The 18,977-nt window shown below is 37.5% G+C and overlaps 1 protein-coding gene across 1 annotated transcript; it reads right to left on the reverse strand.

Moving 5' to 3' along the window:
- Window positions 1-1,742: 1,742 nt before the first annotated feature.
- Window positions 1,743-4,950, reverse strand: LOC109078318 (ladderlectin-like). Its single transcript, XM_042730439.1, has 4 exons — window positions 4,864-4,950; window positions 3,405-3,527; window positions 2,133-2,250; window positions 1,743-1,963 (listed from the first exon to the last, which is right to left on the reverse strand). The coding sequence occupies exons 1-4, from the start codon at window positions 4,948-4,950 to the stop codon at window positions 1,896-1,898; spliced, it is 396 nt and encodes a 131-aa protein (XP_042586373.1). The 3' UTR covers window positions 1,743-1,895.
- Window positions 4,951-18,977: the final 14,027 nt, after the last annotated feature.

Raw genomic sequence — 18,977 nt, forward strand, 5'->3', positions numbered from 1 at the left:
TTTTATGTAAAATACCTTTTCTGCCTTTATAATAAATGGAACACCACCCAAAGAGAGCTAATGCCTGGACTTAGGATCTTTATGCTATGCGTTGAGAACACCAAGCCATCCTTGCCGAAGCTTATAGGATAGCCTTCACAATTTAGATTATTTATTTATTTTTTTCCCCTTGTCCTTCAAATATTATTATGGGTATTGGGGAAATGTCCCTTGTGATTATATTTAACTTAAGTAAATACATGCTTATTTAGTTTTTATAATGAGTAAACTTAATATTTCACTTTTTATGTAAGTAAACCTAATATTTTAGTTTTCATTCAGTCTTATCTTTACCAATTCGGCCTTATTTTTTATGTGTACACAAGTCCACAATTTAACAGGTGTAATGTTAATGCTGTGGAAAAAAACGCTCCCCTTCATAAACCCATCTTATTGAAGCTCCAGTCAAATGCTTTTGACTACACAGTCTCCAGACCAAGATGTGGTGCGTCTGTGACCATATAAATATGTGCTGATTGGAGGGAGTATCATTTTAAGAGGTGTAATGTTAACGCTGCGAAAATGACACTCCTCTTGGTAAACCCATTTATTGCAAATAAATAAATAAATATTCATAGTTGTTGTGTGTGTGTGTGTATATATATATATATATATATATATATATATATATATATATATATAGTCATTATTATTTATATAGACTATACTGTAACCCCCCCACCACCACCACCACACACACACACTTTTTTTTATCTATAACACTTTTGATCAATGGTTGTGAATATCAATATTTGTAAGATTAAGTCAGTCGAAAGGATTAGTCAGTTTTGAGAAAAATCAATCTAATTTTCACTCTAGAACAGGGGTCTCCAACCCTGCTCCTGTAGAGCTACCGTCCTGCAGATTTCAGCTCCAACCCCAATCAAACACACCTGAAGCAGCTAATCAAGGTGTTCAGGGCTACTTGATAGTTACAGACAGGTGTGTTGGAGCAGGGTTGGAACTGAAGTCTGCAGGAGAGTAGCTCTCAAGGAGCAGGGTTGGAGATCCCTGCTCTAGAAAAATATTGAACAATTTATTTGTTATAAGTTATAAATTGTGTCTATTTGTTAATGAGGGATTTGTACTTTTAATTGTATTAATAATTATGTGTTATATTTTAATAAATATGCAAGTGTAACTGCAGTATTTATTCCACCTTTGATCTGCATTAAAAAAAATGTGTATACTAATCAAATAGATTAAATCAATACATTTTGATTAAAAAATAGCATGCTTCTATGTAAACAATGTTCATGATGTGAAGAATATTGCCATAGTAGATGTATTAGGCTGACAATTATTAATTCATTACAAATTAGTAAATGGCATTATGATTATTTAAATGTGTTTGAATATTTATTGCAGTTTAGTGTTTAATTAAATTTGCAAATCTCAAAAAATAAAATAAAAAAAAGTCCTGTGTGTTTTCTGTCTGTTTAGAATCAGAAAAAGACAGAATGAATCATTACTGCTCTTATCGATCAAACAAGTTTGCAAAAGGTCTTGTTCATGATCTCACAGAAAAAGTAATGCGATATTTTATAAAACAGAAAACAAAATGAGAGTTGGATGCGGTGGATATTTGCATACATACTGTATGTCTTCTAGAGTTTGTTAGTGATTAGCATGTGTGCTTATTGCCATTCTAATAACCAGCCTTGCTATGCATAATTTGTATACATTGTCCACAACGCACATTATTTTATTTATTGATGCTTTTATTGATTTGATGAGTGTTTCAGAGAAGGAATGGAGAAGAGATTAAAGTATAGAAGAGATTTTTAAAATAAAGACAGAAAATGTAAATGTATAATCAAAGTATCTGTGGAGCAGGATATGATATGAATATGACCTCACAGGTTTTTAGCACAAACATAGCTCCTTGAGGATGAACAGGGTGCATCATTCCAACAACGGTAAGCTGTAGGTTGGAAAAATGAAACAAGTTATTCTGATCAGTATAGTAGTGTTAGAATCTAAATAAAAAAGCATGTTCAACTTATGGTATCTTAATATCCAAATGCCATTTCATGTTAGGCTACTGTATGTAAATTATTATAGAAAGTACACACAAAAAACTGCATTCTTACAGCTCAAGGTGATGATCTCTATGCAGTTTTCACCACCTGCACCGACATTGTTAGGTTCTGCAGAGCACCAATTGGTAGAATCATATGCAGTTCCATCACTCCACACCCACTGTCCTTCCTAATGAGTGAAGAGGGTAATTACAAAGAGTACACTAACTATACTCCAACTCTGGTAAGAAGCTAATTCAGTCAAGCTTTAAAGAAATCAAACCAACTTCATTAGAAAGTTTGCTTTATGTTTAAAGAAGGAATTTCGGTCTAGACAAACAATTAAGTCTCTTTAGGCATTAGGGCTGAGTAAAATTATCAATATCTCGATTCTCTTTTTTACGGAACGATATCGATTCTTAAATCCCAAGAATCAAATAGTTTAGCCTGTTTTCAGTTAATGGACGGAACATTTCCCATCCAATAAATCGCAATAAGCATTGTGGTTTGGTGCTTTTAATATGAAAAAAAGTCTCAGGTTTCAATTTATGTCCACTGTATTGCAGTATTAAAACAATAAATGCCATTTTGGCATTGTTTAATGTGGAGTGAAAGATCGCTGTAGCGCCTCAACAGACGCGGCATTGCGTAGCGCACGTGAACTGATCATCTCCTCCACATTAATACCAGCTTCAGCACAAAATAATCTGGATTAAACATTGGAAGGTAAATTAAAAGAAAGAGTACAATTTATAATACGTATCCTGTCTCATGTAATCACTCAAGAAGTGTTTCAGCCGCGCAAGGACGTCAATATAACAGCTTGAAAACATTGTCACGTAACGTCACATTTACCTCAGAAACAAACATATTCGGTGATCATCGTAAACTCGTTAGTCAGCCAGAAAAATAAACTCTAGAGAGGGGTATTTTGATAAATATATGCACCATATAACATATTTATTATAATTTTTACTGTTCTTATGTTTAATTTATGTTTGAATAAATCCATCATTTTTTAATGACAGCCACCATTTAAATGTTTATATTAAAAAAAACGAATTTAAGTAGAAATATTATTATTTAATTGTAATTTTATTCTTTTCGAAACTTATACATATGCTATAGCTTACAAATCAGTCAATTTTGACCTTCAATATTATAGTAATGTAGTACCAAATGACTCTCATGTATATTTTACAGCATTAGTTGAGAGATTTTCTTTCCTTGAGAAAATTTGGCATGTACTGTACCTGATATATATCAAAAATAATCGATATTGAATGGAATCGAAAGCTTGTCAAAAATCTGTCAAAACCCAGCCCTATTAGGCATAAAACTTACTTGTTCACCATCATGTCCACCAGCCCAACAAGTTACGGAAGAAGGCAACAGACTCAGCAGAAAATCGTGTTCAGGTTTACTGTGCACAGATACGAGATTTGCATACAGACTTTGACAGTTTCTCTAAAGAGACACATTTTTTTTTTATTATTATTGTCAATTCAGAATCGAACAGTTTTAGCACAAAGCATCAATTACCTTTTAAACATTTTTAGTCATTTGCAAACAAATTGGTCTGATTGATTATTTGCTCAGTATTAGTTTTCTGCCTTATTTATTTGCAGAAAATAAAGTTTTACTTAACAAATATTAAACAAATCACCAGTCCCACTTATGTTAATGTTAAGTGTCTTCATGTAGTAACATTTAAATGAATTATGTCATATAATGCACTCACTTAGCACATAGTACATGTTTTTACCAGCCTGGTCTCACTGGTTATACATATATTAATAATTAACGTTTAATAATGGTGAAACGTACAATTTGGACATATTTAAAATATACACAAATCTTTTATATCATAAAGAAATTAGTTATATTTAGATTTTTAAATCCCTTAACAAAACACCAATCCAAACCTAAACATAACCATTTTATACTGAATGTAAAAACATAATGCAACAGAGCTAAATGTGTTTGAAAATGACAATTTTAGTAACAATATATCATTAAGATATGCAATACAACATGAACAATATAGGTACATTGTAGTGTATGTATATATATATATATATATATATATATATATATATCATATATATATAATATATATATATATATATATATATATATATATATATATATATATATATATATATATATATATATATATTGGTCTATATTGGAAGTTCCAGAAAAAGTCCTGCTTTTATATTCTACTTGATGTCAAGTGTGTTTACGTCATGATGAGGATGATAAAGCATGTGATTGTTTGATCTGGGATGTTGGGGGAATGGGGAAAGTTGAAACTGCATAAAAATTAAATATTAGATTAACTAAATAATTATTTTGTTAGGATCCTGCCCTGACTGTCTTGTCTTTGTTCAGTGTTTCTTTGTTTGTTTTGTGTCTAAGCACATGGTTCTGTCTCTGTTTGCGCTGCCATGTGCTCCTCTTGTCCCACCTCCTTGTTTCCCCTGGTCACACCCCCTTGTTTAGTCCTTGTCTTCTTGATTTTTTTAACCTAATCCTCATGTGTGCTACTCCATATATTGGGTTCCTTTTCCTTTTGTCTCTGCAGGTTTATTTTGGTGTTTCTTGGTCCAGAATTTATCCTTTTGATCTTGCTCAAGTTATTTTTTGATCTCTTGTCTAGTTATTTTATGTTCTCATTTCCTTTTTGGTCTTCTCTAGTTCTGTCTAGTTCTTGTTTTTTGATTTTGTGCATTCTAATCTAGATTTGTTTCTCTTTCTAGTGGCTAGACTGGTGCGACATTTGAGTTTCACTTCAAGCTACGGGTTCCCTGTGTTCCTCCCTGGTCTTTCCTCTGGAGCTGCCTCCATGCTCGAGTCTGTAGCCATCTTGGACTGTCTCAGTGGTCATCCCTCCTGCCCGTGTTGTGTCATCTGCCCTGCCCCTCTGTTTGGACTGTTTCACTCATTCCCCCTGCTGTTCTTGTCTACATTTTGTTTATGAAATACCCTTGTCTTCTCATCTGCCTTTGGGTCCCATTTCTTGCAGATCCCTGACATATTTTTTATTTTGAACATATAGTGAAAAAAAGTGACGTGACACACAGCCAAGTATGGTGACCCATACTCAGAATTCATGCTCTGCATTTAACCCATCCAAAGTGCACACACACAGCAGTGAACACACACGTGAACAGTGACAAACAAACACACCGTGAACACACACCCAGAGCACTGGGCAGCCATTTATGCTGCGGCTCCTGGGGAGCAGTTGGGTGTTCGGTGCCTTGCTCAAGGGCACCTCAGTCATGGTATTGCCGGCCCGAGACTCGAACCCACAACCCTAGGGTTAGGAGTCAAACTCTCTAACCATTTGGCCAAGACTTATAGTTAAGTTGCTTAAGTCATAATGACCTTTTTTTTTATATATAAGTCCTTATAGGACAAGGTTTAAACATCAGGCTGCTGATGTATAGGACAACACAACATCAGGACAATGCAAATGTGTTTTTTGGTACATTTGGTACATTGCTGGAGTAAAATACTTGTATCCCAGTTTGGATAAGGATAATTCAACTGGCAAAAACACTTTAGGCCAAGATTCTTGGGGATTAAAAAATGTAAAAAGCTTTTATTAACTCATGGCTAAATGAATTTAAAAAAAAAACACGTTGAGTGGCTGTTACCTTCTTGAGTGCATTGGTCTTATGTGTTTTTGCAAGACATTTGATGTATAGAGTCATAATTGTGAGACATAAGAAGGATTTATATTTCAGATTTATGACTAAAGAAATGGTTCTTTGATGATATTTTAGGGACCTGGTCTGGATTCAAATCCAGACATAGCATACTTTTATGGCTAGTTAATATATTGTTAAAGTTGCAGTTCACTCAAGAATTAAAGGCTGCCAGTCGAAGAAGCAGCAGAAACAAATATTCTTTTTACACATTACATGAAAAGTCAATAAATTGGCTGGTGTTGTGTGTCTAACGTCAAGAGGACAGTGATACTACAGATTCATATTACAGAGCCGTTCAATTATATTTTAATTTTACTTAACACTGTAAATCTGAATGTGGGAGGGACAATAACTTTAGCTTTTTAAATTTAGCTTTGTTTATTATTTATTACACACATAAACAGGAAACCTGATCCCTCATAAAATATTATATTGTGAATATGAAAAGATATCCAAAAATAACTCTGTTCATCGCTGTTGTCTGTTTGTACAATACAAGGAAAAGGAAACAGAGAAAAGGTGTGCACATGTAAATTATACTAGTGATTGATGTCATCAAGTGATAATGAAGATAATATTATTTGCTAAAGTCAACATTTAAAGACAGTTGAAATTGTTTAAATATTTGCCAAATTTGTCGGCACGCAAAGTTTGTGGCCTTCTTGGAAAGTGGTTTGCTTTCTTTTTATCAATTTATTTTTTGTCATTTTATGCAATCATATCTATATATATATATATATATATATATATATATATATATACATTAACATTTACATTTAGTCATTTAGCAGACGCTTTTCTCCAAAGCAACTTACAAATGAGGACAATGGAAGCAATCAAAAACAACAAAAGAGCAATGATATATAATAGTTCTAATTGATCTATACACACAATATGGCCGCCGCTGCATGTGCAGGCAGAAGTAAAATTCGAACGAAACCTGAAATCTACCGCACAGATACAGGGAAAATGATTGTGGAAGATGAGTTTTTAAACTTTCTTTCTATTAAGATCAAAACTGTGAAACAGGACGAGATTGTTTTGATGGCTGTGGACCATTTTGGATCAGAATGGATTACAAACTCCACCAAACTGCTATTTGAACTGTGCCCAGGTACTACTCGCAAGCTTATGGCTCATACTGGGCTGCAAAAATATAATCCGATCTGCGGATTATCACCGCAGACATAAATCAATGTCTGGGTGCTGAGCAGCCTAGACCAAATCTGGAGAGAGGGCCTATTTTCCAAACCAACAAGCCTGGAACAAGTCAGAGATCCTCCACTCCACAAGTCTGTGAGAAGACCCAAGTTGGCATGGAGGGCCAGACCAGCGAGAAAGACTCAAGCCAGAAGGTGGAGAGTTCTGCCTTGGGCTTGGACGGGCCAATCAGAGCCACAAAGGGAGACCCTCATGTCACGTGGAGTGATGTGGCTGCTACCCCACCCTGGAACTTGGTCCAGGACAAGAGGAGCAACAGCCGTTGGAAATGCTTCAGTTAAGGCCAAACCTCCTCTGCATCCTCCCAAAGGTAAGAAAACTGGTGGCATTGTTGGGACTGGTACTGCTGGAGACATCCAAGTCATTAAGTCTAAGCTGGTGAGTGTATTTGCAACAAAATTCTCACCTGATTTAGACTCTGCGACTTTGTCTAGTTACATGAAAGATAAACTTTGGCGTGATGTAACTTGTCAAAAGATGTTCATTCAGTTCATTTAAAATAACTGCAGAGTGCAAAGAAGTGGGTGAAACGTATAATCCAGAGCTGTGGCCTGAAGGAACTTTTGTGCGGTGATTTTATGAAGCACGCAAACCCAAGTCTACAGGGGGGCTAATGGCAGTGATGAATGTGCCTTTAATGGGGGCTGGGGTACATGATGCCTAGTGCTAGCCACAGTGATGGTGGTCAGAGTGGTGTCATACAACTCACGAGGCTTGCGCCTAGGACAGACTGCTGGGGACAGAGCGCATCATGTTATTGTTGACCAGCTACTGGAGACCACAGACATTCTCTGCCTGCAAGAGACATTTTTAGCCAAACAGGACCTTGATAAACTTAATTCTGTCCACACTGATTTCCATGGAGCAGGAGAGTCCACAACAGATTTAAGCACTAGAATGGTACGTGGTAGAATACCTGGAGGTGTGGCCATTCTGTGGCGCAAGAAATATGACCCAATGATCAGTATTATTAGATTAGAGGTGGACTGGTGTATTGCAATTAAAGTTATGCATGATATGAATGTTTTTATCATTTTAAATGTTTATACCCCATATGATTGCTATTAAAATGAAGATGAATATATGAACAGATTGGCATTTTTAAACTCTTACATTAAGGAATGTACATATGCAAATATATTTGTGATGGGTGATTTAAATGCAGACATCTCTGATGACAAATCTCTCTTTGGTCAGCACTTGATGCAGTTCTGTCATGACAGTAAACTGGTTCTTTCCAGCATGAAATTTCTGCCTGTAGATAGTTATACTTACATCAGTGAAGCATGGCACACAACATCCTGGCTGGATCATGTAATCTGTACATCTGATGCTCATGATAGTCTGGAAACAGTTGAAATTATGTATGGGTTGACTACCACTGATCACTTACCTGTCTCTATGACGATAAATGTTGATAGCCTACCTGATTGCAGCAGATTGACAGAAGATGGCGCCAATGGGGTCAAAGTGAATTGGGCTAAACAATCTAAAGAGGATGTCATGTTTTATTGTGGGAGGACAGATGTTCTCTTAAGGGAAGTACAGCTACCCATGGATGCTATTTTATGTCCAAATATTAACTGTGATGATGACACTCACTGTAATGACCTATGTGAAATGTACAATAGTATAGTGAGTGCTATATATGAGGCCAGTAGACCTCTACACACTCACTCCAGAAAGGTTAAGAATACCAAGCCTGGTTGGACAAAGTATGTAGCTGCCCATCAAGAAGCCGCTAAGACAGCTCATAGAGCCTGGGTTATAGCTGGTAGACCCAGACAGGGGCCAGAATTAGAGCATAAGAAACTTACAAATGCTAGATACAAATATGCAGTGTGCTTTGTTGGGAAGCATGAGCAAGCCTTAAGAGCTCATTCTATGGCTGAAAACTTGCTTGGTAACAATGTCACTGAGTTCTGGAAAGGGGTAAACGCTACAAATAGGGCCAAAGCAGTACTGCCATGCCACATTGAAGGGGTATCTGGTGGAGACAATATAGCAGAGCAGTGGAGGCTGCACTACGCAGCTCTGTTTAACTGTATTAAAAGTGAGCCTTATTGTGTAGGCAAGTTAAAGGAGGAAGTGATTCATTTTACTCCCAGCGAGGTTTATCATGTTATAGAGCAACTAGCTGATAAAAAAGCTAGTGGCAAGGATAACATCACTGCGGAGCACCTTAAGTTAGCCAGCCCCAGGGTAGCAGCTCTATTGTCCATCTGCCTCACAGGGCTGATGACACATGGCATACTGCCAGACACCATGTTGACAGTCACATTAGTGCCAGTCATTAAGGATAAGGCAGGTAAAATAGCCAGTTTGGACAACTATAGACCCATCACCTTAGCCAGCATTCTTTCAAAGGTGTTAGAAAAGATGCTACTAGATAGACTGAGTGAGTTCATTTACACCACAGAAAATCAATTTGGTTTTAAGGCCAAGCACAGTACAGATCTATGTATCTATGCCTTGAAAGAAGCTGTTGAATCCTACAGAAGGCAGGGTTCTACAATATTTCTAGGGTTTATTGATGCCTCCAAGGCATTTGACAGGGTAAATCATCATAAGCTTTTTACTAAACTCAAGCTTAGGGGTGTGCCTGGATGCATCATACATATCCTGGTTTACTGGTATGCCAAACAACATATGCAAGTTAAATGGGGAAACAGCCTATCCTCACTCCCCTTCACGCTGTAAGGCAATGACCTTCAGTGTAGGCAATGGAGTACGGCAGGGGGGACTTCTGTCTCCAGCCTTGTTCAACCTATACATGGACATCCTGTCGAAACAGTTGGGGAAGTGTAAGACAGGTTGTCTGATAGGGAACACTCTGTTAAACCATCTGATGTATGCAGATGATTTGGCTATTATGTGCTCCAGCACTGTTGGGTTCCAGCAACTGTTAGATATATGCTCTGAGTATGGGGTTGAGTTTGATGTAAAGTACAATGCAAAAAAGAGTGTTGTATTGATATGTAGGACCAAGCAGGATCAGAAGCTGCATTTTCCAGTGTTTTACCTGTCAGGGCAATCCCTCTGTGTATCTTATTGTACGAAATATCTTGGGCACATCCTCACTGACAGGTTGGAAGATGATGCAGATATGTATAGGCAGAGACGAATGTTGTATGTTCAAGCAAACATGTTAGTCCGGAAATTCCATCACTGTTCTGATGATGTGAAGGTGAGATTGTTTCGTGCATGACCACACTCACTGCACCCCTATGTATGCAGCCCCATTGTGGGTCAACTACAAAAAGGAGACCATGCGCAAACTTCAGGTAGCATATAATGACTGCCTGAGGATACTGCTAGAAAAGCCCAGGAGTAGCAGTGCAAGTAAGCTCTTGTGTGACTCAGGGCTAAGCACTTTACAGGCTCTCTTGAGGAACCTAATGTTTAAGTTCATGTCCCGACTTGATGAGTCTCAAAACTCTATTATGATGAGGCTCACAAGCCCTTGGTGCAGCTCGGTTAGATATCAATCATATTTGTGTAAACATTGGTATGGGTGCCTGTTAATACTCTCATGAATCAAAGTATGTTTTTATGTGTTTATGTATCTATTCCTTCTGTTATGTTGTTGGTCTTGTTGCAGCAGTCCAGTCCTTTTTGAAACGAGACGCTTCTGACGCTGTCTGTTGTTCAAGAGTGGCTTGACACAAGGAATCCGACAGCTGAAACCCATGTCTTGCATATGTCTTTGTGTAGTGGTTCTTGAAGCACTGACTCCAGCTGCAGTCCATTCTTTGTGAATCTCCCCCACATTTTTGAATGTGTTTTGTTTCACAATCCTCTCCAGGGTGCGGTTATCCGTATTACTTGTACACTTTTTTCTATCACATCTTTTCCTTCCCTTCGCCTCTCTGTTAATGTGCTTGGACACAGAGCTCTGTGAACAGCCAGCCTCTTTTGCAATGAACTTTTGTATCTTGCCCTCCTTGTGCAAGGTGTCAATGGTCGTCTTTTGGACAACTGTCAATTCAGCAGTCTTCCCCATGATTGTGTAGCCTACAGAACTAGACTGAGAGACCATTTAAAGGCTTTGCAGGTGTTTTGAGTTAATTAGCTGATTAGAGTGTGGCACCAGGTGTCTTCAATGTCGAACCTTTTCACAATATTCTAATTTTCTGAGGTACTGAATTTGGGATTTTCCTTAGTTGTTAGTTATAAACATCAAAATTAAAAGAAATAAACATTTGAAATATATCAGTCTGTGTGTAATGAATAAATATAATACACAAGTTTCACTTTTTGAATGGAATTAGTGAAATAAATCAACTTTTTGATGATATTCTAATTATATGACAGCACCTGTATATATACATATATATATATATATATATATATGTGTGTGTGTGTGTGTGTGTGTGTGTGTGTGTGTGAATATTTTTTTTTTAAACAAAATTTAAAATGCTGAAAAAATATGCTCTATGGTGTCTAGGCCATTTGGTTCTATGCACATTATACAAATTAACATATAGCCTATGTAAATTAACAGACTTTGCTCTTTTTATTATAATAACGTTATTTGCCATTTTTAAGAATTCTAACCAGTAACTTTTTTGGAAAGGAGAATTAAAGAATCAATTTTTTTTCCCATCAAAATGAACCGGAATTTAAATAAATAAATAGTCTTTTTTAAAATCCCTGTTTTGAATTATGTTCTAATCTGAGGAGCATTACACAAAAGCAAGATAAGGGATTAAGCTGGGATTCTAGTTATCCTGGTTGAATTTAGCCCTGGCTCGGCTGCATGAAAGCACGCTAAATTAAGCTAAATTACGTTACTATGGAGATTTATTCTTTGCAGTTAGCCTGCTCCAGACCAGGGTAAGATTAATCCTAGTGATTTATCTGTTGATGAATACATATATTATTGCAGTTGTTGAGATTATAAGAAATGGCTGATGAAGTTGCAAAGGTGGTTTAATTTAAGTCCATGACGAGGTCAATATATGCTTAAATCCAATTTAGGTGTTTACTTTTAACAATGGCGTGTCCTTTGTTGGATGATGTACTAGACATGGAAGTGTTAATACTCAGACAAGCATTCAGGCATATGAAAGAGTCTTCCGAGACAGGTCAGACCCATTGTCTTTTGCAGACAAATATCTGACTGAGGTACAGATTCTCTGGTGATGGCATCCGATATCTGTGTAGGCTGCTGGGTCCAAAAATACAACACAGAACAGTGTGGAGCCACGCTCTCACTGTCCCAGAGATGGTCTATGTAGCGCTGCGATTCTTCGCAAGTGGCATGTTCCTTCATTCTGTTAGAGATGCTGAAAACCTCAATAAAGGCACTATTTGCCGCACGATAAGAAATGCTAGTCTAGCACTTGAAAGGAGTGAAATTATTTCCTTATGAAATTAACTCCTCAAGAAGCCAAAACTCAGGAACACACGCAAAAAAGATGCAATGCTACCATGCAATAAAACAATAAAACTGATCTGGAAAAAAGATCTTCAAGGAGAGTAAACATCACCTATCTCCTTGCTCATTTACAACCCCCTTCCTCCCTCTCCTCTCCCCTCCCTGCCTCTGACTCTCACTCTTCTCCCCCAACAGCAAGAATATCCATATGTCATATTATATCTTGTGAATATCTTTTTTCATCCCCTTCATGTTTGGTATCATTTTAAAGATCTCTGTGCGATTGGTAAAATGGTCTCAATTTCACAGTAGTCACTTGAGCCCCTTTCACACTGCGATTCCGGCAAATACACAGGTAATGTGTCCCGGCATTTGTACTCGGGTCGCTAGATTTTGCACTTTCACACTGCCAGTGATTACCTGGAATATGTGCGTGCGTTCACACACAACCCGTAAAGGTCCCGTGAATACACGTGATATCAGGGTGTGACGTGTAATGTACGAGTCGAAAACATTAGGCACGTTAACTTTCACTAACGCTGATGAACGATCTCAGCTTCAGCGTGGAAAGTAAGGAACTAACTGATCTCTGCTTCGTTACAGTTTGCGCATATTTTTTCGTCGCGAACGTTGATCTGCCTTCAAAACACGCTAAAAGAGTCACGCGATAACGCACGTCATCACTACGACATGGCATTAGTTCTGGCTTTTGTTCACACAGAGCTTGTTCCGGGACTGAACCCGGCAATGTTACTAGGTCCCCGACCCGGGAACAATCCCGGAATCAATCCCGGGACGTGTTTGCTTTCACACAGAAGTCGACCCGGCAATGTTCCGGCAATTTGCCGGGTCCGACGTGCAGTGTGAAAGGGGCTTTGTATTATAAGAAATAATGAAAACTTTTGTAGAATTGTGTTCTGCTGAGGAAGGGGTATGTCTATCTGTCTGTCTATCTATCTATCTATCTATCTATCTGTCTATCTATCTATCTATCTATCTATCTATCTATCTATCTATCTATCCATCTATCTCCAAGCCAGGTGTGACCCTGGGGCCATGAGAACCTAACAAGCCAAAAGGTCTTTGTTTTACAACTGATTTGAAGATTTCTTTGTTTCTGGTCTGAGTATAAAAGAGAAGTGACAAAAACATTACTGTGGGAATCTGTAGTCAGAAAAACCCCCATGCAGTGTGTGAGAGTCTCTGGAGCTCGCTGCTGTGTGTCTCTCTGCTGTCAGATATGATTCAAAAATGTAATTGTGTTATACACATTGTGCCCATAGAGCACACTGTATAATTGTTTGTGCTACTACATGTACACATTGGCTAGTTAAGTTTATTCTCTAAAACAGTGCTTTGCTATGTGTGCTGGACTGAATTGATTTTGATTTATTAGAAATGTTTATTATTTTGTATGTGTGTATTTAGTGAGGACTTTTATTTTGAAAAGTAGTCACCTGTACTCTCTTAGTTCAGGAAACAGGAAATGTGAGTAGTACTGCAGTAGTTCATCAAAATGTGGTAGCTGTTTGGCTAATCCTTGAACATCATCCTTCTTTGCATCTGTAAGTACATAGTGTTAAATTTATTGTGTGATTCTTTAAGAAGGTTATTTTGACATTACGATGGATATTTTCTTAGCTTAATTATCTTTACATAATCATTGTTAATAATTTCATACTAAGTAATTGTATCCTTTGTGTATTTTACAGTTTCACAGTTGATTCATAAACTTCATAAACAACTTAACGTCTCCAGCGAGTTTTTTTGAGTGACTTTTTAACTTACTGGATAGTTAGATGCCAGAAGTTTAGTAAGGCCAGTACACTATGCATTTTAGACCATGTGCCTTAAATTAGGATAACTGCTACATGTGTGACTATGTTAAATTTGTTTGTCTCCTGCGTGGATCACTCGGCCGTTCCCCATATGGCTACAGTGTCTATGTGCAGGAGCAGGGTTGCCACGTGGTTACAATAGGAGGCTTTTGTTACCGCAGATTTACGTCCAGGATAGGTCAAACTGAAGGCTCGAGAATAATAGGAGCAGTAGGCACGTCATCAGAAACCTTCTGATTTCTGTCTATCACTGGTATTAGCAGGTTGTACAGGAAAGGACTAAGTGAACTACACTTTTTGTCATAAGCAAGCAGTAGGCGGCAGGCAAAACAGGTATTATTCTATCTACACCCTCTGACTAACATCAGACTGGCGAGGTTGTGATCGTAAGATCCACGTGAAGCTAGCATGAGACTTAAGAGACATTAGGTCCCCAGTGAAGTCCCCAGAGTTGCCATATCTTTCACATTGATATTAATTATATTATTACATTATTTTTTGTTTGACTATTAATCAAGTTATGGCAAGAGTGAAATGTGTCACCTTATGTGCGCTTATGAGATATTAAAGAATCCTGCTTTACGCTGTACTTCTACTCTCTAAGATGATGACTTCATAGTGTGTGTGTAACGAACCATACTGATAAAATTCTAGCTAGGGCTAGGCGGCCTTGAAGTTCTGATAAGTTTTCTTTGTTGGTGATTTTTAGTTGTACGCAGAGCGGCCTAAGAACTCCATCGAGAGCACTGAAGCTGACTTCTGCTGATGAAACTGCAAACCATGTTCTTCAGTAAATTTTTCTTTAATTGAATGCATCTCTGACTCCTGGTCTTCATTCATCATATCTGGTCCTTGGGTTTTAACTGTAAATTCTCCTACAGTTAAATGGTGGAGAATGCGGGCAATTGTTCTTTGGTGACATCCCTGATCAATCAACAGACCAAGGTAGGAAAGATTTTATATTTAATATTGCTGGTTAGGGACTGTCTGTAAGCGGAGGGGGTCGAGAGAAGGAGGAAAGATAAACTCACTCAGACGTGAGGGAGTTAGACACCGGCTCCTGGGTGGAGTAGGTAAACTGGTGTCGTAGTTACGGTACACCTGTAAACGAAGTAACCTTGTGAGTTAAAGGTGTAAAAGTGCACATCGGTAGGTCTTAGGAAAAGATTATATTTAGAGATTTGAACAGTTACAGGTGTACAAGTGCACACCTATAGGTCTAAGAGAGACGTGAATTTTAAAGGTGTGCACAGTCCAAGGGGGACAAAAACGCATTCTTAACAGGCACTTGAACCCATAAAGGGCAGTGCTGGGTCAAGCACCGAGAGCCAAGGGGCACGTCCAGACGTAAAAAGGGCAGTGCTGGGTCAAGCACAGAGAGCCAAAGAGCATGTGAAGCCGTAAAGGGCAGTGCTGGGTCAAGCATAGAAAGCCAAGGCAAATTGCATTTACGACCGGGTGAGCCATAGTAAGGGTATAGGAAATACCGAGAAGAATGTAAGACGCTAGGCGTGGGTTCTAGTCGTAAATAGCTCTTCCAACTCTCGACCACCCACCATTACAGACAGGGGTACCCCGAGCTTTAGTGAATAGGTCAGGTCAGTGGTTAGGGAACAGAATACCCAAAAATTTGAGTTAAAAATAAATAGTGATAATCTATATGTGATATACAGATAGATATATAGTTTAAGGGAAAGGATTGATTGATCTGGGATGCATCAGGAACAGCCCCGAAAGAGCTAAAATTTTGTTTTCATGACCCTAATTGGATTGGACCAGTATATGGAAATTCTGGAATATACTTTGCAGTTTCATCATGCAGAAGTCAAGTGCTGTTGGTAAGATCGCCGCCTCAATCTCTTTTTGGTTTATGATAGAAATATGACTGACAAATTAGGTAACTTGCTCAGCCCTGATAGAAATAATGAAACAGAAGAGAGCAAATGCTGTAAACAGCTCTGCTCTGAAGCTCTGACTTTAAAAATATTCTCTGAATTCATTGAAAGAATGGTCAGTCTGAGCTTTGATTCTGATTGGAAAGTTAAAACAAAAACTTGTCTGGCTTCAAACAAAGAAAGAACCAGAGAGATAAAAAATTCTAAATGTATGTGCCTATTTGTTAAAAATAATCCCAGAAGTAACTGAGTGATGATTTAATCTGATTCTTTGTACATAGAAGGTTTAAATGACAAAGAATGATATCATAAGATCTGTTCTAGTTCCTGTATAATTGTTGAAAGTCCTGAAAATGCATATTGAACAGAATTCTGAGTTGGTGAAAAGACTGTAGGCACACACACAAATTGGCAGTAGCATTTTGGAAAAACTTAGAAGCTTATGTTTTGCTTTAAAAGATAAGATTGCTTTGACTGCAATGAAGCAGTTGTTTTTATCTCATGCTAGTCCCACCATGACTCTGGTTTAAGCTGTAAAAGTAACAGAGACATGTTCTTATTGGAAAATTGCCAATTTCCAGTTAAAAATTATTGTTTGCATATGAGATGATAATGTTGTAAACAAGTAACACAAACGGGGGTTTCAAAGTTAATTTAAAGAAAGCACAGCTAGCATGACCCGAAGTAACATATCTGGGTAAGATATCCCCTGACAGATTTAAAACCATTGTTGAAATTCCAAAGCCATGGCCAGAATTAAGTGAATGAATACATACAAGTTGATGTAAAAGTAATGACAAGGACTGCAAAGAACTTTGAGAAACATTTGAGTTGCAAAAATAAAGTAAAAATACAAATAAAAAAGTGCATGTCATTTCTGACAAGTTTTAAGCTGGGCTAGAGTAAAATGATGAAATTATGTAAAAATGAATGAAAATGCATTGCTACCAGTCCCTCGGAGTTCTCTCTCTCATTCAAAGTCAGCTAAAATGCTGTTATCTGAGCCTGTGTCTTAAGTGATAAGCTATTTATAGTAAAGCGCAGTGTTTCAGTCAAATCATAGACAATGAGATGTTAAAGGACATGACACAAGGAGTTCAGATTTAATGCATTAAGAGGGCAATTGGTAGTTAAATGTTAAACTGCCCAATACATTTAAGAAATAAGAGATTGTAAAAATAATGCATAACAATTTAGGAGCTATTGTTGAAGAAACATGAGGTCTTTAAAATCATAATACAGACCCTGAGCTATAGACGTAATGATTTTGAATAGTTAAACAGTTGTATTGCTATTTGTTCTATGACCAGTAACTTAGCTGTCTTATTTTTAGTCTTCACCATCATACAGGGTCCGATGGCTACAGCTACAGAAGTAGCAGAACATTACACTGAATGGACGGGTGAGAAATCTATATTCACTGAGTAATCTTAGCATGTTGGTTTGAGGATATAAAATTGAATATTAGTGTGATTAACCTGTCTCAATGTTTTAACACTAGTAGGTGGTGTCAATGGCTCTCATGGTTCTTGAGTGCACCTTTCCTAAGCTGCAGGAAATACTGGATTCTGGAAGAACACTGTCGAGGATGTTGCAACGGGAAAGAGCGGTTACCAGTGTGCATGAGGTGATTTCTCAATGACGGGTAAGATCCTCTTCTGGCCAATAGGGGACAACCTAAGGCAGGGGGTCACCGCCACTGGGCACCTGCCCCGAAGAGAGGTGTTATATGTGAGATGGTAGTGGAGTTGAGCGGATGCTTCATAGGCCTAGAGCATCATTAAGAGGGGAACTGTAGGAAGTACAGGAATCTGCCTCAAAAATGTGAGCTCCTCCAGACCTGATCACCAGCAATCGCGTTCCTTGATGGCTTGTTATGACAAGCGTCCACGACTTGATGCAACTATGCCAGGGGATCACACCCTGAGGAAAAGAAGCTTATTTATAAAGAGGTAATGGCAATGGGCTTTCAAGAACCATCTGAGACCATGTGATGACAGCCATTATTTTGAGACAAAATTTCTTATGAGGCTGAGATGATATTGAACTAATAAGTATATATCATAGTTTTTACTCATGCAGGTCATTAGGAATGGCATAAGATGATTACAAGATATGGTGGTGACTTAAAATGAAGACTACTTTTGCTGAATCAAGAGATGGTTTAGATAACAAAGGTTAAGGAAATTAAGCATTTAATGTAAAACTACTGTAATTCTAAGAAAGGCTCCTAGCATTATGTATTTTAAACAGTCTAAATTGAGATTTGAGATATAGAAACTTTGATATTTTTAACCTATTTAAATGATTAAGGGTTATATGTTGTAATTAATTTGATATTATAGTCCAAGTTAAAGTTTGGTGAAACTCTCAAAAGATATTTTGCACAGTAAGAGAGAGAGAAACTCCTTGAGTGGACGCAGGGATGGTGCTCTGCTTCTCTTATCGGCCTGCTAAGCAAGAGTAACCCAAACAAAGCAATGATATTAAGACCAAAACAACCCAGCTGATTTTCCTCAAAATAAAAATTATTAATGAACAGGCAAACTTTGAGACTAGATAAGAGACTAGTAATAAACTAGGTAAAACTGATAGGGAAAAATGTTAAGTTTAAATCCCGATTTAACACCAAAAATTAATACTGATAATTCTGAGTGAATCTAATGAAAAGAGAATACAGAACATGGGACGAGCTGTAAGTGGATTGGTTATCCAGCTCTGTCTGCTACTGGTAATAATGACTTATTTTGGCCTTTATGATGCTGATTTGAATCACTCTCTGGATTAATATGTTTAAGAGTGTTTATATGATTTGGATTTGTGAAATTTAAGATTGCCGTCCATAATGGGTTTAAAATACATGC

Source organism: Cyprinus carpio, chromosome B9, assembly GCF_018340385.1.
Source record: "Cyprinus carpio isolate SPL01 chromosome B9, ASM1834038v1, whole genome shotgun sequence".
In the NCBI taxonomy this organism is placed as follows: domain Eukaryota; kingdom Metazoa; phylum Chordata; class Actinopteri; order Cypriniformes; family Cyprinidae; genus Cyprinus; species Cyprinus carpio.

Excerpts from the sequence above, each read along its gene's own strand:
- LOC109078318 (XM_042730439.1), bottom strand. The coding sequence starts at position 4,950 with ATGACCACTGAGACAGTCCAAGATGGCTACAGACTCGAGCATGGAGGC. Across the intron at positions 3,528-4,863 it reads GGGAGGAACACAGGGAACCC|AGAAACTGTCAAAGTCTGTA; the intron begins GTAGCTTGAAGT and ends GTGTCTCTTTAG. Across the intron at positions 1,964-2,132 it reads AGAGATCATCACCTTGAGCT|CTTACCGTTGTTGGAATGAT; the intron begins GTAAGAATGCAG and ends TCCAACCTACAG.